General features: G+C 50.1%; 2 protein-coding genes across 10 annotated transcripts; both read right to left on the bottom strand.

Moving 5' to 3' along the window:
- Positions 1-43: 43 nt before the first annotated feature.
- ankrd44 (ankyrin repeat domain 44) lies at positions 44-15588 on the bottom strand. Of its 3 annotated transcripts, none has more exons than XM_047047751.1 (28): positions 15076-15588; positions 12328-12411; positions 11790-11868; positions 11592-11662; positions 10801-11001; positions 10412-10499; positions 10002-10144; positions 9713-9925; positions 8983-9061; positions 8749-8863; positions 8568-8650; positions 7420-7483; positions 7112-7180; positions 6648-6788; positions 6344-6409; positions 5732-5843; positions 5474-5545; positions 5199-5400; positions 4972-5059; positions 4556-4673; positions 4205-4424; positions 3935-4022; positions 3730-3813; positions 3373-3518; positions 3158-3240; positions 2980-3062; positions 2774-2865; positions 44-2290 (listed from the first exon to the last, which is right to left on the bottom strand). In XM_047047751.1, exons 1-28 carry the CDS (start codon positions 15100-15102, stop codon positions 2049-2051), a joined length of 3153 nt encoding a protein of 1050 aa, XP_046903707.1. In that variant the 5' UTR covers positions 15103-15588; the 3' UTR covers positions 44-2048. The 3 variants fall into 3 exon arrangements, with proteins under 3 accessions (XP_046903707.1, XP_046903706.1, XP_046903708.1); XM_047047750.1 differs by having other exon boundaries at positions 7420-7540; XM_047047752.1 differs by having other exon boundaries at positions 2071-2193; positions 7420-7540.
- A 1271-nt stretch (positions 15589-16859) lies between these two features.
- sf3b1 (splicing factor 3b, subunit 1) lies at positions 16860-27343 on the bottom strand. Of its 7 annotated transcripts, XM_047047492.1 has the most exons (23): positions 27244-27343; positions 26400-26572; positions 26079-26180; positions 25827-25941; positions 23342-23421; positions 22967-23164; positions 22398-22869; positions 22177-22298; positions 21868-22065; positions 21682-21783; positions 21414-21593; positions 21241-21327; positions 20665-20935; positions 20393-20538; positions 20116-20262; positions 19699-19824; positions 19378-19599; positions 19052-19234; positions 18705-18937; positions 18442-18573; positions 18054-18326; positions 17656-17872; positions 16860-17449 (listed from the first exon to the last, which is right to left on the bottom strand). In XM_047047492.1, the coding sequence occupies exons 1-23, from the start codon at positions 27269-27271 to the stop codon at positions 17291-17293; spliced, it is 3966 nt and encodes a 1321-aa protein (XP_046903448.1). In that variant the 5' UTR covers positions 27272-27343; the 3' UTR covers positions 16860-17290. The 7 variants fall into 7 exon arrangements, with proteins under 7 accessions (XP_046903448.1, XP_046903449.1, XP_046903451.1 ...); XM_047047493.1 differs by lacking the exons at positions 25827-25941; positions 26079-26180; positions 26400-26572; positions 27244-27343 and adding an exon at positions 23768-24035; XM_047047495.1 differs by lacking the exons at positions 16860-17449; positions 17656-17872; positions 18054-18326; ... (13 more) ...; positions 22398-22869; positions 22967-23164 and adding exons at positions 23768-23822; positions 24436-24494.
- Positions 27344-27825: the final 482 nt, after the last annotated feature.

Here is a 27825-nt window from a genome sequence, read left to right on the forward strand (position 1 = left end):
TGATCATAGCAATAGTTTAATGTGTGTATGCAAACCAACACTGTTAAATTAAACTGTTTTATTCTAGAATTGTACAATTCATATAAAACAAAGGGTTGCTGACAGCCCTCAGCTGTACATACTGCATCAAGAACTGGTCTGAGCATTTGACACATCGATACAGATTGTCACAACTGGTGGTGCTCTGGTGGTTTAGTAATACTGACAGATCTGGTCTCACGCATCTCATGAACTTTAATTCAGAAAATATTACAGGCAAGCTAACACTGCTTTTTTCATAGGTGTGTGTGCGTAGCATGGTTGGGGCCAGCTCAATTTCAGTCTAAGAAAGGCTTGAATATTTTTTTTTAATAATATATCTTTTATTTGCCATTAAATAACTGCAAATCCTAGAAAAAGAAAGGCCTTTCCTCCGTTTGCTTCCTGAAAGGATTGAGTTGACTCCAAGCGAGGTGCTCTGGGTTTTCTGTGTAATAGATTATTAGACAACGTTGTGCTTTGCTAAAACCATATGTACAAAAGCTGATTTTAAAACTTCACTTCATTAGACATATTAGACCCATTCTCTCACAAACACCCCTTAACACACACACAGCTTTATGACTGTCGCTAGAGAGATCAGATTGGTGTGAGGTTTTTCTCCTCAGGGATATACGGTACGACATTTGATAAGACAGCAGAACAGTCTCCCAGTGTACAAGAACCAACTCTGATCTCCAATCAACCCCATAACACTCACTTCACACACATACACAAACAGGGAAGTTTGTTTCCTTGCACAGAGGAAATATTTCCAACTTTTTTCCAAGTAAATGTACAAAACAGATGACTCGTGAATACAAAGACATGTAACAAGGCACTGGACAAGTTTGAGAGACTGGCACATCGTTGGTAGGTAGACAAACGGTAGGGGGACGTGGGCAGGGGAGATCAGGAGAAAGGGAGTGGTCAAGGCCCTGTGTTAACTTTACATTATAGGTGCTGGCAGTATTTGTACCATCTCAGTAAATACCATACAACTGACAGAGTTCCTAAGCCCCTTACTTAGGCATTCTTATGACCTTGTATAATCATGTGGAAACTCAGGTAATATTAGACATCATAATAGTTGTTTTTTTTGTTGTATCAGGACAGGTGAAAACAGGCAGCAGACTGGGGTAAAAACAGCTAACCAATTCAAACATGATACGGTTAGGGTGAGCTTGATTTTGTTAGGCAGTGGAGCCACATTGAAAGTCTTACGTGTGCAAACTAAGCATGCAAGGAAATGAAATCAAGCTCACCTCAAGAACTTCACATTTGAAATACATCAGATGTATCTGTCCCGTAGAGACAGAGAGATACCCATACAACCATTCTTACTCATGGAAAAGTGTTTTTTGTTTTGTAACTCAGTTTCTGGAGATAGTATAGATACTTCCTGATCTATGCTTCAGTTTGTCACCAGGCAGCTTTTAGCTTTGGCCTATGTACCTTTGAAAGAACACCCAGCAACAGGAATGGACATAACATATGTTAAGTAATATTTTTGGTTACGTCAACCAAAATCTTTCAAAATAAAACAAGGTTAAACTCTATTGTTCTTCCTCCTGGTCCTCTTTTTGTACAAACAGTAAAAAATGGCTTTAAGAAAAGTCTCAGATGCCATCTTAGTCATGCTGAGACATAGTACCGAGGTGGGTCTGGACAATACCCCACAAGTAGAGTCATCCTTCTGTAGAGACAGGTCCTTTATGCAGGCTCCCCCTGTGGAGGAGTGAGCACTGAGGAGAAAGGCCGAACAGGGGGACGTTGGGAGGGGGGAGGGAATGTGCAGAGCTAAGGCCCTCAGACTGCATCCTTCATTCTCTACCCCGCTCCCTGAAGTCTGCACTCACACAACACACAATAAAAACACTGGGTTATGTATGACCAATGAGGAGTTGGGTTCACACTGTAATCTTTGAAACCTGGCATACAATCCATGAGGTGAACAAGTGTCTACTTAGGGCAGGGGGGTGGGGGGGTAGAGAGTGAGGGTGCCGACAAGGAAGTCCGTCAGCTGGCGGTCAAAATGTTTCAGAGTCCGAGTCGTTCTCGGTGGTGCCCTCGCTGGAGGGTCCCGAGGGGTTCTTGGGGCTGCGTGGCCCCCGGGACGACTTCCCCGCACGGGGGAGCTGTCTCAGCAGGGAGCCTGGGGAGGGGGCTCCAGAGCTGCAAGGGGAGCAGAAAGGCATCATGGTAGCCAGAATGAGAGCCAGACAGTCAGCCACCTCCCTGCTAGGGGCGCAAGCCAGAGCAGGAGTCAGACCTAAGAGAGAGAAAGAGAGACAGACAGGGAGGTGGAGGACGGAAAGGGGGAGGAGAAACGGGGGAGATGGAGGGAGGAAGAACAGACCAAATGGACAGGAAGCAGGGGCGAGGCAGAGGGAGGGACGGGGGAATGAGGAAGACACCAGAGAAAGCAGCATTCCATTAGTAGACAGCCAGCACAGACATGACATAGACCACAAGACACACTGAATACAGGCAAACAACCACCGCGCTCTCTTCCAGAACCTGAGAACAGGACTCGCCAGGTAGGGAACACGGGGACAGGGAGCTGCGATACAAACCCATCACACCGCGGGACACACACACGCAGTCTCTTCCGTTTCCCCTCTGAGCGCGGTACATAGAGCACAGCAGCAGGAGGCTGTCATGCCGTGCTGTCAGAGACAGACACACAGGTAGGCAGGCAGGCAGGCATGCGGCAAGGCGCCTTGCACGGCGGGCTCCGGGGGGGCACACCTACCGTTCTCATCCAGCATCTGGACGCTGGCGCCCCGGGACAGCAGCTCCTGAACGGCCTGCTTCAGTCCGCTCCGGGCCGCCAGGTGGAGGGGACTGAGAGGGAGGCAAGCACAAGAAGGGAAGGCTTTCCAATGAGTCTCTTCGAAACCCGCGAGAAAACGTATCGTTACGGACAACGCGCTCTGGCGTCGCGGGGGGGGAACTCACGTCTGCAACGCTGCGTTTGTGGCACTTATGAGGGCGGAGTCGGTCAGTTTCTCCAGGATGAACAACGCACAGTCCTCCTTCCCCTGGGGGAGAGGAGAGAGGTGGTTACGGTTCCACTTCTCCCATCTAGGGGGATGTCCTTTAAAACAGCTGGAGAGTGGCTGACAGGTGAACTTACTGCACTGCAGGCCAGGTGGAGGGCCGTGTTACCATCGTGGTCTGTCAGACTCAGATTGGCCTTGGCACTGGTCCACAGCAGCTCTGGAGGACACACACACACGACAGACTTGGCTGTAGGAATGACCACTAGACATGACATCCTTCGAGTGTGTCACACACACACAAACACGCGGACAGACACACAGACAGACAGTCAATAAATGGGACTCATACCGACTGCCCCAACTCCGCCCTTCTCGGCAGCCATCATCAAGGCAGTGCGCCCTGACCGGTCAACGGTATCTACAGGTGCATCGTGGGACAGGAGGAGCTGGACACAGTCCACATGGCCAGAGAAGGCTGCAGCGTGGAGAGGTGTCCTGTCAGAGGAGAGGGGGGGGGGGGGGGGGGGGGAGGGGGGGGCAGAGACACGGGAGGAGGGAGAGAGCAGCACGTCAGGACAAGCTTGGTGAAATAAGACACAGAGGGCTTCGTTAGCATGTAGCACACACACACACACACACACACACACACACACACACACACACACACACACACACACACACACACACACACACACACAGGTCCTACCTGTCTTTGGCATCCTTACAGCTGACGATGTCCGAGCCCATGGCCTCCAGGAGCAGAGAGGCGCACGGCTCGTGGTCGTTCATTCTGGAGAGTCGACCCGCAAACACACAGAACGTCAGCACTGAGGACCTCGGCTTCATGCATTCAAGGGGCACGATTCACGGCAAACCCCCCTCTGAGCCCGTTTAACAAACTCTCAACTCACACAGCACAGTGCAGGGGGGTGAAGGGGTTTCCATCTATACAGCGACAGCCTTTCTGTTCCAGCAGTACCTCGACGCAGCCCTCGTGACCTGGGAACACAAACCGGCTAACGTTAACGCGCATACACACACACACACACACACACTGTAGGATCTCAAAATCCGTTTGGAAGAATCCCAATAAGCCTGCCGTGTGGGGCTTGACCAAACAAGCCGTTAAAGGCTGGCTGATATTCCAGCCGCGGCTGTGGCTGTGTCTGGGGTCGACTCACCGTAGTAGCAGGCCCAGTGCAGAGGCGTGTAGCCCTGGAGGTCCCGGAGGGGGGGCAGGGGGGGCTCGGAGCAGGCGATGCTCAGCAGCTCGCTCAGCCACGAGGCGTAGCCCCGAGCCGCCGCCAGGTGGATCGACGTGCGGCCCCGGGCGTCGCCGAGCAACACGGAAGCTTCCTGCTCCAACAGACACTGGACGCATTCTTCCTGGCCGCAGAGCAACTGGTGAGGGGGGGGGGGGGGGGGGTTAGCCACGGAATCAAGACAACGACCAAGCCCCAATCCCACAGGTGTGACGAGACGTTTTGCATGTTTACACTCAGCCCCCCCCCTCCCAAACACGCATCTTTTACCCCTAGGTGCAGGGCAGTCAGGCCGTGGCTGTTGGCCGTGTCCACGCTGGCCTCTCTCTCCAGCAGCAGGGACACAGCATCCACATGACCCCCGGCGACAGCCAGCATCAGGGGAGTCCTGCCAGCCACAGGAGGATGGAGACACACAGCACACAGAACATCTGAGTCATAGGAGCAGCAAAGACACACAGAGGGGCGCAACAGCAGAACAGCAGCCTGAGAAAGGGACAAAGATGGGGACAGAGAGACAGAGCTAGAGAGAGAGAAGGAGAGAGAGAGAGAGAAAAAGAGAGACAGAGAAAGAGAGACAGAGAGAGAGAGAGAGAGAGAGAGAGAGAGAGAGAGAGAGAGAGAGAGAGAGAGAGAGAGAGACAGAGACAGAGAGAGAGAGAGACGGAAGGAAGGCGGACACTCACTGTCCCTGAGAGTCAGCTGCCTCCACCAGGTCTGCGCTGTCCGAGTCGTCCAGCAGGAGGCGTACACACGACGTGTGTCCATTCATCACTTACAGAGGGAAGAGGACCAAGAAGAAGAAGAAGAAGAGAACCGGAGGGCATTTTCAAACGTACACCTACAAACCCCTGTACACAGGGACGGTGGATTCCCACAAACATCCCCAGATAGCTAGGCCGTGACGGGTTACCTGCCAGATGCACGGCGGTGCGCCCGTGGTTACTGTCCGTGCTCCTTGGCGACGCCCCCTGGCTGAGCAGAGTGTGGACGCAGTCCGTGTGGCCCCTGAGAGCTGCCAGGGCCAGGGGGGTCCTGCCGGCCTCGTCCCCCTGGTCCACCTCCCTCTCCCCCTGCAGCAGCACCTCCAGCGCCTGGGCGTGGCCGTGGTAAGCCTGGAGGGCAGGGAGAAAAGGCTGAATCAGCAGGGATTCATATGGAGTGTGTGTGTGTGTGTGGGTGACTCACAGCTAAGTGGAGAGGACTCCTGGCACTGCTGGAGTCAGCGTCTTCCTGGTGACTCTCGTCTCGATCCAACAGCTACAACAGACAAGTGTTCCGTTGAGCCACACATGTTGACCAGCAGAGGGGGCAAGAGCGGGAAATTCACACAGTGCTCGAGGGCAACACAGAGCTATTTCCGGAATATGTCGTTTCCTCTGCAAAGAGAACTTAATAGAGAATAATGCATAGCCTGTGTGTGTGTGTGTGTGTGTGTACACTCACCAGTTCCAGGCAGTGCCTATGGCCATAGGCTGCAGCATAGTGAACAGGGCTGTATCCCTGCTTGTCTTTTAAGGAAGCAGTCGCGCCACTTAGTAACAGGAACTCCAAACACCTGTGGTGACGGAGGATATTGCATCGGCAACGAATGAACATTCACTCTGCATGCGCGGCCAAGCAGGTTTGACATACAAACAAATCAGGTCGTGTGAGGAAGAGAGGTGGAGAGAGCCATGTCATGTACCAGATGTATGCAAAGTGTATTCAAACAGGACACAAAGAGACTGAAAGTTAAAGAGACCACATTGTTCCGTTTTTTTGGGGATGTGCCCGTACGTAAACAGCCAGGGGGAAAAGCTTTAGACGGCTTGTATTTACACGAAGCCAAGTGGTGAGAGACCGCGTCGAGAGAACCGGAACACGGTTCGACTCCGCGTGCTCCTGCGAAGCATCCACTACGCTGCTCACGCCGCTCGTTCAGGATCCGATCGTGCCGTTAAACGTACCGATACACGGAGCACAACAGATCCCGGTCTAAAACATTGGCTACGTGTATAAGGGAAGCTAAGCTAGGCAGCAGTGGGATGCAGAGAGGTGGATAGAGGCAGAACTCACAAGGCTGCCTCCTTCTCCTTCTCTGCCTGGACTCCATCACTCTCTGGCTCCAGAGCAACACGACGCCTTACAAAGGGACAGAGAGAGAGACAGAGACAGAGACAGAGAGACAGAGAGAGAGAGAGTGAGAAAAAAGAGTGATGAGATTCTTCCTATCCTGTTGGCACGGCCCCAGTGTTAGCACACGGCCAATTTGATTCGAAAACATTCAAATCCCCTGTGGCACCACCCTGGCAGGTTTGGGGTTTTACACGCAGTTGTTGTGCTGAGAGGCCTTCGTTCACTTCCGCAGGGCCAAGCTCACCTCCTGTCGAGGTCAGACGCAGCAGCGTAGTGCAGAGCAGAGCGCCCCCACTGGTCGGTGGCATTAATGCAGGTTCCACACGACACCAGAGTCTCCAGGCACTGATAGTGACGACTGGCTGCAGCATAGTGAAGAGGGGTCCTGTCCAGGCAGAGAACACGTATTGGATCCACACTCACTCTGTTATATGCCGACGCATTAAATAAGACTCTTGACAGAGCTAAAGCTGGTGGACTGAATTGCTGAGTCACGTCGCTACGGGTAAAATGCTCTGACCACAAAACACAGGAACACACCTACACAGGAACTGGGGGGAGGAACTGATGAACAGTCCAAAGCCGTTCCCCACGAGGCCCCACTAGACCTCACAAACATGCATTTCGTATCCTCCAAATCCCCATTCGGACTGTCATTTAGAATCAGTCGGAAGGCTAATCTGAGCCGTGTCACCGAGGGCCACTCACCTGCCCCACTTATCCCTCCTGTTGTGATCTCCACCGCTACTCAGGAGCAACTTCACACACTCCACATTCCTGAGAGAGAGAGAGAGAGAGAGACATAGACATAGAGAGAGACAGAGAGAGACAGAGAGAGAGAGACATAGAGAGAGACAGAGAGAGAGAGAGAGAGAGACATAGAGAGAGAGAGAGAGAGAGAGAGGTGGGGAAGTGGGTTGCAAGAATGGGGTTGTAATGTCAGGTGGTGTATTTGCCATGAGGATATATGACACACACACACACACACACACACACACACACACACACACACCCACCCTCCAGCGGCGGCAGCGTGCAGGCAGGTCCTGCCCAGGGTGTCAGGGGTGTCGATCTGGAAGCCTGCACACAGGACCGAGTCGTTACTGAGGTGGGGGCACATTACGCTATACCTCCGACCTGGGGGGAGGGGGAGTGGGGGGAGTGGGGGGGGGGGGGGGGGTGGAGGGACGGAAGCGACAACAAACAGTGGCCACAGATGAACCCCAGGAGCAGGGAGAAAGGGAGGGAGGGAAGGAGGGAGAAACATGGGAGGGAATGGAAGTGGATAGAGAGACTGGTGTTCGTGCACGGGGGAAAACAGACAGGAGTGCAAGCACAGGTAAGGGGAGAGACAGGCATATCCTCTGCATGCACCTCAACACAGTGATGTTAGGTTCTCATTACTGTGGTTATGCAGACAGACCCCAAGGAAGAGGCTGAGGATCAGGGAGCACATGCTGTGGAGCTTGGCACGGACGCCATTAGGAACCTCATCAAGTTAGCACGCTCTGGTACTCTGCCTAGAATTCCAGTCCACTGGGCGAAACCATTCCAGTCCTAATAGGGGTGCTAAGGACTTCAGAGATGTGATCACTACGCATCTTACCCCGAGTAGTTGGTGCTTTCTTCTCAGCTCTTAAGAAAACTGCAGCGCTCAGCGCAGAGCCATACAGAGCCCCAGTTCATGTCTATCCCCCTGAATCAAAGATCTCCCTTTGTCGTCTTCTTACAGTGGGGCCTCAGAGCCACGCACTGAGCTCACTTTCTCCCTGGCTCATGGTTCTGACCACACATCCGGAGAAACTGCGAGGCAGACAGAGCCAGGATGGGGCCTGCATGTTTGCCAGTATCTACTAACTAAACGATCTGCTCTCACATTTTAGACGCTGGCTGCAGTAGATTCTTGTGCGCAGGGAGATAGTTAGCATTGAGTTCCACGGCTAGATTAAGGCTGGGGCTTTGTCTCCACATACAGGGCCTTAACCTTGTGGGACTGCTTGAGAAGCCATGTGACTCCTATCAGAGCAAGACTGAACAGCAGACCCCTGTAGAGGAATTTAGGACAGGGAAGAAAGAAGCACTTCTCAGACATTCCCTGGCCCAGGATCTCATTCCGGCCCGCCCCTGACATATTTCTGGAGTGCTCATGGGTAATGCAGTTTACCTGAGGAGAGCAGTTTGCGGCAGCAGTCGGCGTGTGCATTCAGGGCAGCCAGGTGCAGAGGGAACATGCCATGGACTCCTCGCCTGCAGAGACCGAAACGTAGAATGAGGAGAATACACTCAGTCATAAACTCACAACTGAAATTCTACAGAACAAATACAATTTGATGACACACACACACCTTGTACAGTCTGCGCCGCTGGTGATGAGTGTGTTGATGAGGAGTTCATGACCGTAGCGGGCAGCGATGTGGAGGGGTGTGTTCCCATCCTTGTCCACACAGTCAATCTCTCCGCCTGCAGCACCAAAGCACAGTCACCGGCGTGCGGAAAACACATGGCAAAGGAATAGACACAGTCAAGGCCAAGAAACACAAGTCTACTGCTGGCCATGCAGAACACAGGGAGCTTCTCACCGTTCTGAATGAGCGTTTGGGAACGGGTGAAGCGTCCATGGACCGCCGTCATGTGGAGCGGGCTCTTCCCGTCCCGACTCTAATGAAGAAAGAGAGAACGGAAAGAAAAAAGAGATATAAAGAAAGATACAAATGTGTGAAAAACCAAAAGGAGGAGTGGCGCGGGGACGCTTTCTAGGGTCAGGTGTCCAGGTACCTCAGACTGAGCTCTCTGCACTAAGGGTCAGGTGTCCAGGTACCTCAGACTGAGCTCTCTGCACTAAGGGTCAGGTGTCCAGGTACCTCAGACTGAGCTCTCTGCACTAAGGGTCAGGTGTCCAGGTACCTCAGACTGAGCTCTCTGCACTAAGGGGTCAGGTGTCCAGGTACCTCAGACTGAGCTCTCTGCACTAAGGGGTCAGGTGTCCAGGTACCTCAGACTGAGCTCTCTGCACTAAGGGGTCAGGTGTCCAGGTACCTCAGACTGAGCTCTCTGCACTAAGGGTCAGGTGTCCAGGTACCTCAGACTGAGCTCTCTGCACTAAGGGTCAGGTGTCCAGGTACCTCAGACTGAGCTCTCTGCACTAAGGGTCAGGTGTCCAGGTACCTCAGACTGAGCTCTCTGCACTAAGGGGTCAGGTGTCCAGGTACCTCAGACTGAGCTCTCTGCACTAAGGGTCAGGTGTCCAGGTACCTCAGACTGAGCTCTCTGGACTAAGGGTCAGGTGTCCGGGTCCTCAGACCGACTGACCTGCACGTTGACGTCCGCTCCGTTGTTAACCAGGAACTCCAGACAGAGGGCTCCATGTGTGGAGGCTGCCGCAAAGTGCAGCGGGGTGAACCCTTTGTTGTTGGGCTGGCTCACGTTGGCGCCGTAGTCGATCAGCTCGCTCACGACCGCGTCCTGGCCGTTGAAACACGCCACGTGGAGCGCCGTGTTCCCAAACGCGTTGGCCTCGTCGATCTGGGCGGCAGCGAGACGCAAAGTCAAGCCGATATCAAGACGAACCGCGAGTTTGCGTGCGCGTGTGATTCCCTACCTCAACAGCCAGATTGAGCAGGTGTTTGACCACGGCGATCTGCCCGCTGGAAGCGGCCGTATGGAGAGGGGTGTAGCCCCGCTTGTCCTTACAGCTGATCTCTGCCCCTTGGTTGACCAGCAGCGACACTACATCCAGGTGGCCTGGCAGGGGCAGAGTGCAGAAACCCCTCTTTAATAACCCCGGAGGTTATATACACAGACGATGTGAACTAACTGACAACCTCGATCTATTTGACTGTCTGGCAAAGTATAGGATAAAACTGTGTTAAACACCACATAGAGCTCGAGTAGATGAGTGCAGAACACACGCAGGACACTACACAGTAAAGTCAACCGTGTAACGGAGATGGATGAAATAGGGCCCTATCCACGTCCATTTGCTCTAGATCCTATTTCATTTAGACCCACCCATGAACGCAGCCCAGTGGAGAGCTCTGCCATCTTTCTTATCGAAGGCGTTGATGTTGGCTCCCTTATCCAGGAGGAGACTGACCATCTGAGACGACGCAGAGGGGAGGAAGAGAGAAAGAAACACAGGAAAACAGGGGGGATTAGAAAGCGTGACGACAGTGTCAGTCGCAACAGGAAGCTGGTGGTGAGTCAGGTGTGTGTGTGTCTGTCTCTCGCTCTGTGAAGCAGGGTGTGGGCGAGCTTCTTTATATAACAGCCTAAAATACAGCAGAGCAGATGGGAGCAGGGGGGGGGGTTTATCAGCAGCGAACAGATACAAACGCCTGGGGAAGGCCGGGGGGGGGGGGGGGGTTTGGGGGGGAGAGGACGGCGCTCCCCTCCGCTACCTCCGTGTGTCCGTTGAGGGCGGCGTGGTGCAGGGCGGTGCGCCCGCCGCGGTCCGACACGTTCACGCTGCTCAGCAGCGGGATGATGACCTCGGCGCAGCGCAGGCCGTTGTTGGCGGCCGCCACGTGCAGCGGCGTCTGCCAGTTCTTATCCCGGGCGTTCACGTCCGCAGAGTGACGGATCAACACGCGGACCGCCTCCTGTGGGCCGGAGGGGAGCGTGTGAGTGGGCGTGTGTTGGTGTGTTTCGGTGGGCGTGTGAATGGGTGTTTCGGTTTGAGTGTGTGCGTGTGTGTTTGCGTATTTTAAAACAAGCAAAGAAAAGCCAAAGGACTTGTAAAGACAGTCATCTTTATCCATTTACAGTCATAAAGTCCTAAACACAGACTCACACTTACAAACAGCCATATCCTCTCATTCATCTATAATCAACTGAACAACAGCCACACACAGAGATACACACAGCTACCGAGTCAGTCAGTCCAGTTGGCCCAGCCATGTTGAATTACCAGTTTGCGTCTGTCTATTAGGCATCCTGTGTTGACGATGGATTGCACTGGTTCCTCCACTAAACACACATGCTACTGCACACCATTCCTGACGGGCCTCGTTCACTGCGTGCGTGTGAGTGTGAGTGTGAGTGTGAGTGATCCTAATCTATGTCACACTGAGCTGCTTAGTTCCCAACCACCTGTGTCACAGCGTGTGTCCTTAAGAATGGGCCGCCGTGCTGCTCGCCGTGCAACAGAGATCAAGGACGGCGGTGTGACTGGAGCGTGCCTGCTACCCACCTCGCTACGGGAAGCCACGGCGCGGTGGAGAGGCGTGAGCCACATGTTGTCTTTGGCGTTGACCCGCGCCCCTACAGGGGGTGAGAGGGAGAAAGGGGGAGAGGTAGCAAGAGATATTAGCGTGGGGGGTGCGGACAGGGGAGGGGAACAGAGAGGAGAGAGGGGACACAGCCTGGAGGGAGACGGGTCGTCCCTCACCTGAGAGGATGAGGAGCTCGGTGATCTCGGCGTCTCCTAGAAAGGCTGCGGCGTGAAGTGGGGTGCGTTTCTCGGCATCCTGAAAGCGAGGCCCGAGAGGGAGAGGCAGGAACGGTCAGAGAGCAGTGGACAGACAGGCATGACCAAGTATCGCCATGAGCTCAATAGAGCACTCCTACGGTTGCTAAAGTGTCAACACGTCCATTGTCCAGACCACTGAGGACAGAATTGCATCTGAACATAACAATGACAGAGCTCTGGTCGTAGCTCTGAGAGCACAGCCAAGGGCCGGACAGGAGACTAAACACCCAGGAAAGACAATGGGACCACAGGCCGAACCGCAACCCCAGCCCCAGCATATGGGGATATTAGTGACTAAATATATCTCTGCTCTAAGGTAAACAAAATCCTTGTTGGCCTTTGGCAGATTGACCTCTGACCCCAAGGCCAGAACAGGAAGTGCAGTGGGTGGAAGCCAAAGGTTGCTGAAATGAATCTTCTAACCCCCTTGTGTGGATGAGGGAGGGGCATGTCTTACCAGAGCGTTGATATCCTCCGATTTGTAGATGAGCATACGAATCTCTTCAGGGTCTCCATTGAAGATTGCCTGGATGAGTGGAGGCTAGGGAATGGAGAAGAAAAGCATGGGAAAAAAGTCTATATTGCTTATTTTCTGGGAAACGTAGACCAGGTATACTATCTGGTCCTGTCCGACAAGTCTAGCTACACTGAAGACCAGTGACACACCACCAGTATGCAAGCAGGCCCTATCATTGTCTCTTTCAACAGATCAGCAGCAAACGTCAGCTTTCTGGAATCCCTGACAGATAAGGCTGCTTGTTTGGGACATGAGAACAGAATAGCGTCCGTGTTGAGCTAGGTTTGAAAATGCAAAAGCTGATATGGTGCCCCCCCCCCCCCCCCCCCCCCCCCCCCCCTATGGTAGCCAGTGACGAGTCAGAGCCCTGAGCAGAACTACTTCAGAATCCCAACTTCCTGTACCTCCTCGCCTCACTTCCTGTTCCTCTCGTCGCCTTCTCGGAATTGACAGGCAGGAACCTCTGCCGTTTCGGTTCTGCTTTGAAGCGACACAACCATAGACAGAGTACACACATACCCACACACCCTGAATGTTGTCACATCACCCTGCGCAGGAAACTACCTCACACATGTGAAGTTCCAGAGCAGCTGACTCTTTCAGCATTGGCTTGACTTGGAGCAGGTGGAGGCTAGAGCCCCCCCCCCCCCCCCCCACCCACACCCAGGCTCTCCCAGGGAGATCTAGGCCCACACAACACCAGCTGGCAGCCATCCTGTTAAGACAGGGAGGGTGCCATGGGAAGCTCCATAAGGACTGATCCACAACGTTTTAATAATAATAATCATAATAATAGTACATTTGATTTGTATCGCACTTTATATTGAAAGCAATCTCAGAGTGTTTTCAGTTGCAGACTCTTCTCCACCTTCTCTCGCACTCCCTCGCCCGTAATGGAATTCACCTACCTTTAGGCCTATCAGTCTCTGTATGCTCTAAGGACATTCCAAGATGCTGAGCTAAAGAGAAAAGGTGTATACTGATTACACAGGAAGCTGATCTATGACATATCCAAGCATGTGGCCCTGTGGGGTGTAGGAGAGAAGAAAGGGTGGGGTGAAGAAACTTGTCCAGATTTAGGACATTACTCGAACCCACACCACACCACCCCTCCAGGCTCACCAAAAAACCCTAAACACTGAGCCCATTGTTGCCTCACAGCAGTATGCTCACAGTCCCACCCCCATAGCCCAATGAATGGTCCCAGAACTCCTACTGCATCCAATGGAAAACGCAGTAACACCATTAAGATCAGCCTATTAAATCATCCACTCCTGTACCAGAGTGTCCCAGAGGAACAGGGTCCTTCACTTTGACAAAAAAAAAACCTGGTCCACCCCAATAAGTCCCTTTCTCTCCCCCCGTCCATTTCATTCTACACAAACATCCTTCACAGATAAATGCTGTTATCATTCCACAAACTGCAAACACACATACTCCTGATGTATACCTCAATGACACAAATAGAAGTTTACAATGTTTCTCTCTCAATAGGATGTCGAAGAATCTGAGACGCCTTGCAGTTAATGCCCGGAGGAAGACATCTGCATATCTCTACGCCCACAGGCCCAAAATGAGAAGCTGCTTGATGTTTCAGCAAAAAGGAATTGCAGATGTAAATCTGCGCATGACCATGTTTTCATACCTTACTCTTGGTGTGACAGACAGAAAATAATTTAACCACACAATGTCAGTGATTAAAAAATATAAAATAGGGAGTGTGCAATTATACACCTGTCTATTAGCTTGCTCTTATCTCAGTACAGGAAGCCCTGCACAATCAAATGAAAAAACAGGAAAGACACTACTTCACTTAGTGTCCAGACAAAAACACAGCAGCAAAAATATGCAAGCATTTCCTTTTCTACAATAAACAAGTATTTTTTCTACCTCTGGGTCATTATGTCACTGTACCCTTGGCCTTGTCTTTACCCCAGCAACAACAAAAAGAGCCCTATGCCTGTCAAATAACTGTTTTGACAACAACTTCGTACAGGGTAATTGATGACTAATGCGTTTTCAGGGCTGGTGAGGCTTGAACCAACACAACACAGGAAGTACCGGTGTTAAGCAACTTTTTTCTTGGCACACCAACATTTAGCTAGAAGAAATATGAGAAACAGGGGAAGCAAACATACCTCCTGCAAGAGAGAATAATTATGAAGTGACAAAATAGCATACCAACTTTGAAGCTAGCTAAACTATCTCGCTGGATAAGAGAACAGGCACAGCAGGGGAGCTGTCAATTAGCTAGCTAACGTTAGCTAGCTATCTTAGAGACTAAAGTCTTCAGCTCCACCAAATCTCTTGCTAACTAGATACCAGGAAGCCCATCTGTTAGTTAAACAGCACATAACAATTGCGACAGCATGTATCTTAACTCTTATTATGAAAATGAGAGCGTTCCCAGATCACCGGTGTGCAGAGAGCGATGCCCAGTTCTATGCACCTAACGCAAATAGCGGTATGTTGCTGTTCTGGCCTTGGGCATCAGAAAAACTGTTTAATCTTCCTTGCATTTGCATGAGACTTATACACATGTATAACTGACACAAAACATCCCACTGGTCCATGACCTCTCAATGATATCAGTAAACAAAGAGCCCCTCCTATCTAGAACAAGATGGATAGTATAAAAGCAGAATATTTCTGTGACTGTTATGTTACAGTTCACTAGCACCACCGTACCTGATCGACGAGTTTTAGAACAGCCATATCTCGGTCAGCTTGGATGGCACATCCACTCTCCTCTGGAGATCAGATCAAGCAAATTTCGTGAAATAGTGCGCCACAAAAACCGTTTGTCGGTTTTCTAGAACTCAAGCACCTAAATCCCACAATGATAGTTGTTTTTCTGATGTAACGCAGATCTTCAAGGCCCGTGCTATACCACAGACCATGACCAGTTCCACAGACGCTTCCTGAGGCGATGGAGAGTCGAGTCAGCCGCTGTTCCAGTGAGCTGATCGCCGAGGGAGGTGGGAGGATATAGGCTTCTTCTCTCGATGTTAACAATACGTATTTACAGCTACTGCACGGGGCACTTTTCTGAAAGCTGAACACTCCACTCTCGCCGCTCAGAAAATTCTCCCCGCTTTGTATCTGTAAACGGGTGAAGAGAAGAGATTGCACAGGAAGTTCAAGTCACTCTCCCTCTCCTCCACTCAGATGCAGAATCATCCACAGCAGCACCAACTCGCTGCAGATTCCCTCGCTGCCTCCCTCCAGTGGTTGCAACATTTAACAGCGCTTTAAAATGGCAAAATGCAAGCTTTTATTTTATGGCTTTTTGCACACACCCCCGCCCCACACACACCCACACATCCGTGTTTATACGTATTCTAAGCACATGAAGATGCATTCCAAAGTTTATTATATTCTTGGTGCACAGAATAGGCAACATTGCTTAATTCCTGTGTCCCCTCGGAGAATAAATGACTACATATAAAAATGTCTGTCTGCTCCTTGGGTTTCTCTTCTCCTCAGCCCTGTGATGTGAGCACAAGGATTAGTTAGCCATCCATGTGGATTGCATCACCCTCTTAAAGACTTTCATTTTGACCATGAGAGCAATTAACTAATTTCATTATATAAGCCAAATCAGATGACGGGAAACTTCACCCCAAACAACCATCAGTTCAGCCCGAAGCCTTCAGGCAGCATTTCATTAAGTAATGATCCAATCAGTGGTGGTATGTCATCTCATAGGATCCATTAATGCCAAATATGTAGTGCACACATTTCAAAAGGCTTACATAGTTTAGATACTTTTTCTGGTATAGAGGTGGTGGTCCTTATAGAGAGAAGGTAGACACGTATCTGAGCCTGACTCACTAGGAGCCGAGGTCACACATCCAGTTCATGTCTGCCTAGCAGGGAGTCAGTCGAGCATGGATGGAGGCTGCCTGGGAGATCTGGGTCAGAGAGCAAGGGGCTACATACAGAGCTGTTGGGGGGCTGGGCGAATTGAAGTGAGGTGGGGGAGGGTTAGGATCACGGAGGAAGGGGAAGAAAGGGCCTGAGGCAACAGACTTCTTTAGCTGTGGTGCAATTAGAAGAGACTGAATGTCTGCCTTTGACAATATGGCTGTGACCTCTACTTATCAGTGATAACAGAGCTAAAAGAAGACCCAAGGTATGTATTTCTAGATTGCTTTGAAAATCTTGCAAAGATTTGCATCACTGTCTGCATGTCTCTTTGAACCTCAGGAATATTGCATCAGCAGTATACCAGTGTTTAGCGACCAAACCCCCCACCTCAGATTGGACCAAATACCAAAGCAACCCACATCAGAGAACACTTAAGGCATAACACACCACACGCCCTGTCCAGCCTGCAGCCCCTCTCATTCCCATGGTGTCTCAGCAGGATGGCAAGGCAGATCAGGTGACAAAGGAACTCATTGACAGTTCACTTGGACACTGGCTGCCAAAGACATGACCTTGGTGCTTGTGATACAAACGTACACACATTTATACACAAACGTTTATTTAGTCAAATAAAGCAACATTCTGATAAGACCAGAGGGATGTTCACAGATGGATGGCAGAGCATTGTGAAGGAGTGGCCGGTACAGAGGCCATACACAGAAACAATATCATTTTTTAATTTCACTGACTGCTTCTCATTCTATAGCACGACTGACTTACACTTGCTTTTTTTTTTTAATAACAGGAGAATAAAACAATACATACAAGTTCTAAATTTTTCCAATTTCCCCTAATCACTTAAACTTTGATAAAACTGAATGTGTGGCAGCTGTGTTCCTAGACAGTTTGACACACACTACAAGACTGTAATAATAAAAAAATGGACAGAGTTATTTTATCTGTAGAGATGGGATTGAGAGAGAATGGATAAAGGGGTGGTAAAAGTGAGAAAGAAGAGAGCAGGTTAGCCGTTTCACAAGACGTACTCCAACTCGGAGCGGATGTAGCCATTTTTCTCATCATTGTGGACGTGCGGATAGTGAGCAATAAGAGCATCCTGCGAGCCAATGTAGATGGAATTGTAGATCTTCCAGTAGACATCCCTCACCTTCCTGGCAGGGTGGAACAGACCCTAGCAACAGGAGAGAAAACAGTGTTAGCTAATCACATTACTGTAGATTTGTAGAACATGCACTACATAAGTCTGAATTGTAGTGGGTTTTTTTTATGTTGGTGAGAAAAACATCAAAGACAAAATCTCTTTCAACCAGTATCAACCTTATCGTGTTATCAAGATCTAGTCTGATATCCAACTGATGTAGCCAGTGAGTGGTTTACCTGCAGGCAGTACTGCAGCATGCGGCAGGGGCCGATGGCAACACGGAGCCCCTCCAGGGCCCCCATGACTGCCTGGATGACGTGGGGCGAAGTCTCAAACACATTGGGCCACACGTAGTTGAGAAGGTGGTTAAGGGAGTCCTCACAGCCAAAGCCATAGACCCCCAGGGACATGTGCTGAACCACGGCACTAGCTGTCTGCCTGTGGACCAGGTCTCTGCAGGGAAGAGAGTGGGACACAAAACAGTCAATCATCTTTTTATTTTTATTCAATGCAACCGTTCATCCAATGGCATACCAAGTAGCATAATGGAAATCAGTGTCAATTATATTTAAATGAACCCCCCTCCCTCCTTTCCCTTCCAACAGCAGCCCTTCTCTTCCACCCGCGTCCTCACCTGTCCATGAGCGCGTCCTCCAGAAGAGGCGTCACAGCGTAGATGTAGTCCTTCCCCATCTCCCCGATGTACTCAAACAGGAAGGACAGGGACTTGAGCACGCCGTTCTGCACGTTGAGCTCGGGCACGCGGTACTCGTTCATGAGGGCCGGCAGCACGGTGAAGGGGGAGCAGGTCTCGGCCACGATGGCGATGGCCACGGTGGTGCACACACGGTTCTGGCGCTCCTGCACCTTCAGGTTGTTCAGCAGGGTAGCCAGCACGTCATGGGGGCTGAGGGAGGACCACACAACGTGGGACAGATCAGCAGAAACTCCCGGGTGTGATATCGTTCATGTACCTTGTTCGGGTGGCATCTGCTCTGTGGATGATGGTGGGTGGCACTTACCCAATGGCCTTAGCAATGTATCCAAAGGTGTTGACGGTAGCTCGCCGGATGGCCTTCTTGTGGGCCTTGAGCAGCTCCAGCAGCTCAAAGCAGATCCTCATCCACTCCCTCGCAGACACGTACTCGGCACCCCTGCGGCAGACAAGACAACGTTACACAGCGGCTCAAACTACAGCATGAGCGACTCCACAAAGTAGTCGCGGGTGGATTTAAGTCTTCTGTGTTTATCAAATCCCACACATCCAAATCTGTTCTCGACTGACCTGTCAGCGATCCTGCCCACCAGGTCAATGCAGTTCTCCTGCACCTTCTCGTGTCTGTTCTTCAGGATTGGCGTGAGGCGGGGAAGCAAGTCTTTGATTGGGGGAGTCATCTTGTGCATGCCGATGACGTTGACGATGGCCTTGAGGGCTCCCAGGATGCTGCCCAGCACCTCGGGGTACTCCTCTCCCAGGTACTCGTAGAGCACCACCCCAAGATGACCCATCAGCTTCTCCTGTGATGAGGGACAGAGACAGGGAGGATGTTAGGCAGGACCAGGGCAGCATTACTGTACCTGAAATGGTATGGTAAGACAAAGTGTGTGTGTGTGTGTGTGACAGAATCCCACCTCCTGGCAGGTCTTCATGACCACGGCAGTACGAGAGATGAGGTCGGCAGCCTGCTGGCGGACCTTGGCAGACTTGTTGTTGAGACGCCAGAGAACAGTACCGCAGATCTGAGGCAGGTAGGGCTTCACCCTCTTGCCCAGAGCGTTCACCACCGTGCCAAAACCGTTCAACATCACCGAGTCCTGGGGTGGGGAAAAAAACAACAGGAAGAAAGGTTCAGTGTCCACATCTGGGTTTCAGATTCTTCTCTGCACCATGCAAAACCAAACAGTCCATGAGAGACTGAGCAGACTTGTAGCAGGGGTGTCAGGTCAGGTGGGCTCACCTCAGTGGTCTGCTCCTGGAAGGCGTACAGGATGCCATCAATGAGCTGCTCCTCCAGCTTGTGGTCGATGTCTGCGGCCCCCAGGTTGCCCATGATCTTCTCAATGGTCTCCATCACCATCTTCCTGTACTGCTCCGCCTCGTCCTTCAGGTCGTCCACGATGCGAGAGATGATCTCAGCGGCTCCCACCTTGTTAGCCAGCTCCACCGTGGTGTCTACCAGCTACAGGGAAACAAGCAGGTGTTTATCGTGAAGCAACGTTCTGGACACTCGCTGGCAAGGCTTGAAAGCAGCAACACCGATCTGTGTGTGTGTGTGTACCTGTCTGTAGTTGCGTCTGTCGAGGGCCATCCTGTGCTGCCAGAAGTGCTTGAAGAAAGGAGGGAGGATCTCGGTCTTGATGTAGTTGGCCTCCACACCGTCAGTTCCACAGCACTGCTTCACCACCTAGGAGAGGACAGGGGAAGTTGGATCAGTGAAGGAATGATCAAAATCTACTTTATTCCAATACAATCAACACTTAAGTTACATGACTTTTGTTTTTGTTTTGAGGAACTGTAACCAACGGGTGCAGGGTGAGAACAGAGTCAACATGGATGTCAGACCTGCTAGTTCTCGTGTTGGTGACGTCCATCTAGCGAAGTACTAGCCCTGATCTGACCATGGACAGGTCGAACAGGCGAGAATGATTCGCAGGCTTGCGTACACACACACACACACACAAGCACCCAAACAAACCTTGAGCACAATCTTCTTCATCTCCTCGTCGGGGGACTGGAACTCTCTGATAAGGATGAGCATCACCTCTCTGGTGTAGTAGTTGGCGTACTCGGCGTCCATCAGGGGAATAAGGTAGCCAATGGCTTTGAGGAACGCAGCCAGACCCTGGACACAGAGAGAGCGTTACAACTTTGCTATTGGGTATATTCAACCCACCGCAGAATCTATACAGATTAACCCCACAGTAATAACTGTCACTGAGCAAGTGGGTGAAGAAGAGATTGTGTGTCCTCACCTTTCCTCTGTGCTGTCTGATACCCTTCCAGAGGGGCTTCAGGACTGAGTCGAAGGACTCAATGCCGTAGGGCGTGGCCGCCTCAGCCAGGGCAGCAATGGCCAGGGCACTGATGGTCCTTACCTTCTGCTGCTCATCAACCAGACCTGAGGAGAAACACACACAAAGCTCACGACCGCAGCAAGGACATGCCAAAAGAACAGTCCTTTAAACTAAGGCATCTACCATTTCTTTCCCTCCCTTCATGTGGTGTGCGTGGCGCCCCTACTGACCGTGCTCGATGATCTCCACCAGACTGCGCAGGTGGGGCAGGATGGCACAGCCCATGAGGATGGCGATCTGCTGGACGATCTTGATGCCCGTGTGGCGAGCCTGCCAGGACTTCTTGCTCTTGCACACAGCTTTGAGGAAGGGCAGCAGGGACGGGATGCCCAGCGCAGACGCCACCACGGCAAACGCTCGCGCCGTCGTGTTCCTCACGTACTCGTCCATGTTGTCGATGTCGGGCCTCATGGTGGAGATCATGGTGGCCAGGCCGGCAGCCTACAGAAAGAGAGAGAGATACAGACATGGGTTAGGGTTACAGCGACAAGACAACCACACAAGAAACGCATTTGGTGCATCAATCCAACGTGTCGTAAATGTAACCAACGGGTGCAGGGTGAGAACAGAGTCAACATGGATGTCAGACCTGCTAGTTCTCGTGTTGGTGACGTCCATCTAGCGAAGTACTAGCCCTGATCTGACCATGGACAGGTCGAACAGGCGAGAATGATTCGCAGGCAGTGTGTGTGTTTGTGTGCATGAGGTATGGCTGGATACATCAGAATACAAGGTTAGACTTTTACCTTGGCCAGATTAGAGATGATCTCTCTGCCCTCCACTCTGGCATAGTAGTCTTCATCAATAAGCAAGGGCTCAATAACCACCAGGATCTGTAGGTGAAGGAAACAGTTCTCATTAACCAGTCCACATCCCACTTAAAAAAAGACAACACACTAAAACTGTGCTGTTGACCAACCTTGTGGACGTAGGGGCGGACCAGGTCGTCGAGCTTGTAGAGGATCCGGTCGATGACTTTGACCAGCAGGTGGCGCTCCTGGTCCTCCAGTGTAGGGGACATGAGCAGGGGCAGGATCTGGTTGAACAAGGGCCCTGCCCCAAACTCCCGTGCCTTGTCTGTGATCTGGCGGAGAGCGGCCTGAGGAGAGACATCATGGGGTCAGACTTGGGTTGGGGGGGGCATTCGTGATGTAAAGGTGGTTGGAATAGTGGATCAAAAGCCTCACCTTTCTCATGGGAGGTGTTCCATTCTTGATTTTCAGCAGAAGCTTCATGATCTTGCGTTCCTTCTGCTCCTCAGGACTCAGAGTGGACTCGTCCACTTCCACCTGGAGAGAAAGTCATCCACACATCATCAATCAAGTCACTGGCAACATGTGCACAATCAGAGTGAGTGAATGTCAAGTTCTTACCAGCAGTTTGTCAAAGTACTGGATGTCATCAGGCTTGAGGAAGGGGAGGTTTCCAGAAGGCTGGTCATTAATCTGCTTCATGGAGCGGTCCTCCTGCTGCATGTGGAAGCCCGTCATGCCTCCGATGGGAGTTGGAGTGGCCGACAGCTTACGAGCAGGGGTGCGGATGGGCACATAGCCTGCGGGGGGAGGCAGGACCTACAGCGGGGGGAAAGGGTGGCATCGTTAGAGCCACTAATGGTAATCAGCCTAAAACATGAAGAATAGACAGTCGGTTCCCAGTGGTTCTGGAGGGCGGCATGAAAGTACCTTGTAGCCCTCGGGAAACATGGCGTCCAGCTCATCATCTGTGAGGGGGCGGTTCCTCTCGTCTATCTCCCTCTCCCAACGCCAGGCCTGCAGCTGCTCCGGGGTCATGCTCATCAGATGACCTGGAGAAACAAACAAACACGGCTGTTAAGCACTGTAGGATAAATAGAAACAATGTACATAATCTGATTCTAGTCCTAGGAGGAGAGGTCTCTAGGTACCTGGTGTGGGGGTGGCCATGTTCATGGCTGGCGTTCCTATGGGGGTCTTGCCAGGTGTGAGCAGGGGGGTGGAGGAGCCCATCTGACTGGCAGGGGTCTCGTCCCAACGAGACTTCCGCTTGCTCGCCCCAGGAGTGGGGGTCTCTCCCACAGACTCTTCGCCTCTGTCTGTTCGTGGCGTCTCCGCCCACCCGCTGCCGTGGCCGGGGGTTTCTCTCTCCGTCTTTGGGGTTTCGTCCCAGCGGTTCTTGCGGACACTCCCTGTGGCACCCCCGTGGCCGGGGGTGGCGTGTCCCGGGGTGTCCCCTCTCCCTGGGGTGGCAGCTCCAGCCGGGGTGTGGCTGGGGGTGGGGTCCCACATGCGAGTGCTGGGTGTCGCCCCGGGGGTCTCGCTGCCCTTGTTCCTGCCTGGGGTCTCATCCCACCTGCTGTTGGAGGGTGTGTGTGCAGGGGTGTGTCCTGGAGTCTGGCCCTTTTAAAAACACAGTTTATAAACAAAGTTATCACACTGAAGCCGAGGCTATTGGACACTATGGGAGAAGGCGACACATTGTGGGTTAACTGCTCACCTCCACGGAAGCGTCTGCCTGGTCCCAGCTGGACATCTTCTTGGGCGTGGTGTTGGTCGGAGTCTGGTTTTGGTCGGCCGTCTGGTCCCATCGGCGCTTGCGCTTGGCTGCGGCGGCAGCCTGGGACGCAGCAGAACCGTTCACGGGCTTCAGGTCCCCCGTTTTTGCCTTCTCTGCCATCTGCTGCCGGATCTCTTTCTGCCAGGACAAAGATCAAGAACAATTCACTGAGCGGAAGCCAAACAATATGCACTTTTATGACTAAATCCATGTACCCTAGACTGCATCCAGTATCACTGGATGGGAGAAAATGTACTCTCTCTCCATATAAACGTGTCAATGAAAGTACTCCCAAAACCAGGAAGTAGATCTTACCTCCTCTTTGGTCAGGTGCTGTTCTCTCATGACGTCCATGTATGACCTGACCTGCATCTTGGGATCCGGCGTTTTGCCCCCTGCGCGAAAGAGCACCAACAAGACACAGGACACACATTAGGACACATCCCAGGGGCCGGCGTTCATGACACTCAGTAAGCACAACGACACAGCCAGCTAACCCTGACTTTACAAACTGTTCACTGCTTTAGTTCCTTTGTTACAGTTGATTCACAAGACAAACCCTACTTACACATACAGTCCTCTCTTACATAGACATTACTGTCTAAAAAACAAAACAAAAAAACAACAAGCAGATACATTGAGAAAAGAGCAGTGGTTCATGTCTTTCTTTTAAGGAGATAAGGAGAGGATAAAGCCATCACTGATGCAGGGGTCCTGGGCTGTGCTTTCCAGAATACGTACACTTTCAGTGCCAAGGGTCCTTCTGCAGTCAGACTTCAACCGGCAGAAAAGAAGCCTAGAAAATGTCTCTTTACCATTAGTAACACTTTGGAAAAGGGTTGGAACTCACATATATAAGCATACCACCTGTGTTGCATGTCTCATGTCATTCAAAAAAATCCTCCAGGGACCTCAACCTCAAATATATATTAAAAAAAAAGAATAGAATCTTCTCCAGTTTTGACATGTGTGATCTCTAATACATAAACAAAAAAATCTAGGTGTATGTCAATTTAGGAATCCTCTTTGAAATTCATAATGAACCATCATAGGGACGAGTCTTAAACTGATAAAGGATTCTGGCCATAAATCAATTGCATCACAATTCAGATGGGATTGGTTTAAGCCATCTGCCATCTACCAAGCACCTATGTTTTCAGAGTGGTGTGTCACTATTCATTTGTTATAAATGTAGATCTTGACTCTCTAAAAATACTGATATACTCCAAAAATGAGTACAAAGCAAATGTTAAATTAAAAAAAATAAGGTTAGGGCTTGAATCTTTAAAAAAATCAAATATTGTCCTAAGCCTCAAGAGGTTTGTTGCAACTGGGCCCCAGAAAACCAGCCAGTGGACCCTGACCAAACTGACAAGCGCACACTTCTGTTTGTGTTCACCATAACCTACACAGGATGAGTTGCTGCAACCCTTAAGAGAGTGCAGACAGGACTGGCAAAGCAGTACTGCTGTAGGAGAGAAATTAAGGACAGTTAGTATGGGCCTGTGGTATTGAGGCACACAGATTTCTTGATTTATATTTGTATTTTACACATGAAATGTGTAAAATGGAAATATATTTACACAACATCCTTGTACACAAATCTGTCTACATGCAGGCTTGGTACAGCCCTAACCCAGTCTAAACCTAAGGCCTTATATCATTTTTGGTGAACACATCTAAGGATCCAGTCATAGTATGCCTATATACTGGTTAAAAATATATATTTGTTGGGTTTTAAAACCAACTATGGTAACCTAGTTAATCAAATTACTTTATCCAACAACAAATGTACCACAGTTGAGATCACGAGAGTATGCAACTGCGCACTTTCTAGTGTCGTGCTATTTAGGACGACCCTGAGCTGAGCACTTTATGAATGTACTATACTGAAATACTTTGAAGTCTGAACACTGTGACCCAGGTGAGCAATTAACTAGGAGCCTGAACTGAGCTGAACTCCAGAGAGCCAAAGCATTTCTGTGTCCTGACTCCTGTTGGTGATTCTCTGAGTGTGTCTGAATGTGGACAGAAGATCCTGCTGCATTATTTCCCTCCTGCCTTAATTCACTTCCCTCCACAGCTCCGGGAAGATAGAATAAGTGTAAACCACCAGGTATAAAGTATCAAGTTGCCTCAAGATCTGTGAAGGGGGGTGAATAAAACCAGCTAGTAGGGAACAACTTCCATAAATGTGACACTCACGGTCCCCCTGTTCTCATTTACAGAGCACAGCGTATCTTAGAGATCAGTTCTTATTGTGGTACTTACAAATGACCAACCCTTATGATGCTCGGATTTACACAATACGTTTATAGGAAAGTCACATTGTTCTCTTAACCCTTCGAGACACAGACAACCTTACTGCAACCCATGTATTGTTGCGTGCATTAGCCCTTAAACAAGACCATGCCCAACAACCTATCCTTTCAAACACCAGAAAAGTCAAATTTTGCTTGTTTTGCCAAAGAAACAAACACAAAACATTGTGCTTTTCTAGAAATCAACTTGAAGAATGCAGACCTTGCATATGGGTTCCCTTTAATTCAATAAAAAAACTTGGAATGAGAAATGTTGTTCTGGAACGATCAGGTACCATAACACAAACCACCCTTCAACACGGAAGAGTTACCACAAGGAAGGCCAAGTCTGGGGAGAAGGAAGCTGCCTGTGCTTGAAGGGTTAACAATAAAAGGAGGGTTAGAACCCTTGAAAGACAGCCATGGTGTCAGGGAGCAATGGTGCACAATGAGAGGGAGGGAGGAGCACTATGGAGGGAAAACGGAGGGGTGAAATTTACCATCTGCAAAGGGGTCGAGCCGCTCCGGGGAGATGATCATCTGTCTCCGCCTGGCCTTGTATTCATCCTCTCGCTCAGCAATCTTCTGGGGCCGATGCTCAGCAAAGGGGTCATACTGGAGGGGGTAACAACAGTTATGTTAAATAAAAATGATAAAACATCACTTTCCATGTGTAGCCTAACTGATTCATTTCTATGCTTGACTGAAGTTAATTTCTGTCAAAGGGTTGCGTCAAAGGCATGTGCACCAACCTGTTCATCTGACTGTGGTATTGCATTGAGTATCGCTACTGGAGCATGATACCCTGGTTTCTTCTGTCCCAGTAAGCTTGTAGATGAATCCTCCTCCTCGTCCTAGAAGAAAACAGAGACAGACAAGAGTCTAGTCAAGCCTTGCATGATGGCAAGCTTTTCTAGCTCACACTCCAAAACAGACAAGCACAACATAGTGGAGCAGTCAAACTCCATATAAAATAGCTGTGGAACCAGGAAGGTCAGCATAAAGTCTGACTACTGGGCAGATTAGTAGGATGCTGGTGATGTCTGCTTCATAACAGAGTGTGCAACACTTACATCCTCCTGTTCGTTTGCCGCAATAGAAGTGACATATCCAGCAAAGCGGCTGTCGCTGCCGCCATAGATCTCCTGATCGTAGTACCCTGTTGAGTCCAGGCCCACACCCTGGTCCCCCTCCTCTAACAGGGCCGCCTTCATGCCCTGGATCTCAAGGATCTGGGCCTCAATGTCTGCAAGAAAAGAAACCAACATCAGAGTTAATTAAATGATCACACAATACAACTTGTATTAAAGCTAAAGCGGGGGGAGGTGTAAAAAATAAATAAATCTGTAGCCAACTTAAAACATAAATAAACCAACATGTTATACACTATATAATAAATATCCTGCACCGTGTCGTTATGTCCGACAGTGATAGTTAAGCTAAACAAGACGGAAAGACAATTTGATTTCATCCAACAACGCCATTTTGATGCTACCGTGCTAGCTAGCCAACTTGGCTTGGCTAGAAAGGCATACACAACGAAGCTGTGACGCCGTTCACAAAAGACACCAAACCTTCACATTTGTATTTAAGTATGCATGTCAAGTAACATCGTAGAATACCATGTCGGGAGCACAAAAAAAACTAATACGCTAAGCAATATATTAACTTGTTTATTTGTTATTGTACATTTGTTTGTAAAGGTATATTAGCTAGCTAGCTGTTAGCCGGGCGCCATTATCTATTATCCATCCTCGTTGTCACTGACTTCGTTGACACGAGGAAAAACGGCATAAAACGTGTATGCACGGACCAATTATTAAATACCATGTCAATATAATGCTATAGTATACATGGGAAAATAAAACATAGTGTTGCATTCTAAATAAATGAGCATTTTTAGTAAAATTCTGTTACCTTCGTGTGTTTTGGCGATCTTCGCCATTTTGGTGGTTTGGAGAAACTGGAACCGGAAAGCTGCAATTGAGCGTTTCCGCTCTGCAAGAGGGAGTGAATATCCAGCCAGGCACAATTTTTTCATCCCAGTGAACACTCTCCTTTCTACTACAGGTGAAGGTACACTGACTATTAACAAATAACTTATATACTCTTTGCTATTAATAGAGGCTACATTTAAACCCCCCACGTCAATAATAGTAATAATATAAAATCATATAAAACCTATTTAACATTTGTAATTTTGCACGTAATTTACATTGTTGATTGTTTTAATTTATCGTGATTAGGTCTCGCGAGAGAGAGAGACAGGCTACACCTGAAACATGAAGCGTCAACTTTTTTTACAATTTACCTTGCACCACTGATAGGGCTTGTTCATCTGTATCAAACTCATGCCTCTTTGCATTTGTTACATGCACCCTGAAATGACCCATGACATGACCCCTGATGTTTAGTTTGATGGGTAGGTGATAGGATCCGTCTGTTCTCTGATTGACATCGCAGATGTTTTTTTCAAAGACAAAAATAACTTGGACTGCT

This window comes from Hypomesus transpacificus, chromosome 23 (assembly GCF_021917145.1).
Source record: "Hypomesus transpacificus isolate Combined female chromosome 23, fHypTra1, whole genome shotgun sequence".
Lineage (NCBI taxonomy): Eukaryota > Metazoa > Chordata > Actinopteri > Osmeriformes > Osmeridae > Hypomesus > Hypomesus transpacificus.

Bases quoted from the DNA above. Each gene is read 5' to 3' on its own strand.
- sf3b1 (XM_047047492.1), bottom strand. From the start codon at position 27,271: ATGGCGAAGATCGCCAAAACACACGAAG. The intron at 23,422-25,826 runs GTAAATTTCACC...TCTTTCGCGCAG, and splicing joins GCTCGACCCCTTTGCAGATG to GGGGCAAAACGCCGGATCCC. The intron at 20,539-20,664 runs GTCAGTAGGGGC...GTTTCTCCTCAG, and splicing joins GGTGGAGATCATCGAGCACG to GTCTGGTTGATGAGCAGCAG.
- ankrd44 (XM_047047750.1), bottom strand. From the start codon at position 15,102: ATGGCTGTTCTAAAACTCGTCGATCAG. The intron at 9,926-10,001 runs GTAGGGAATCAC...GCTGCCGCCCAG, and splicing joins TGCTCAATCTGGCTGTTGAG to ATCGACGAGGCCAACGCGTT. The intron at 9,062-9,712 runs GTCAGTCGGTCT...TTTCTTCATTAG, and splicing joins GAGCGGACGTCAACGTGCAG to AGTCGGGACGGGAAGAGCCC.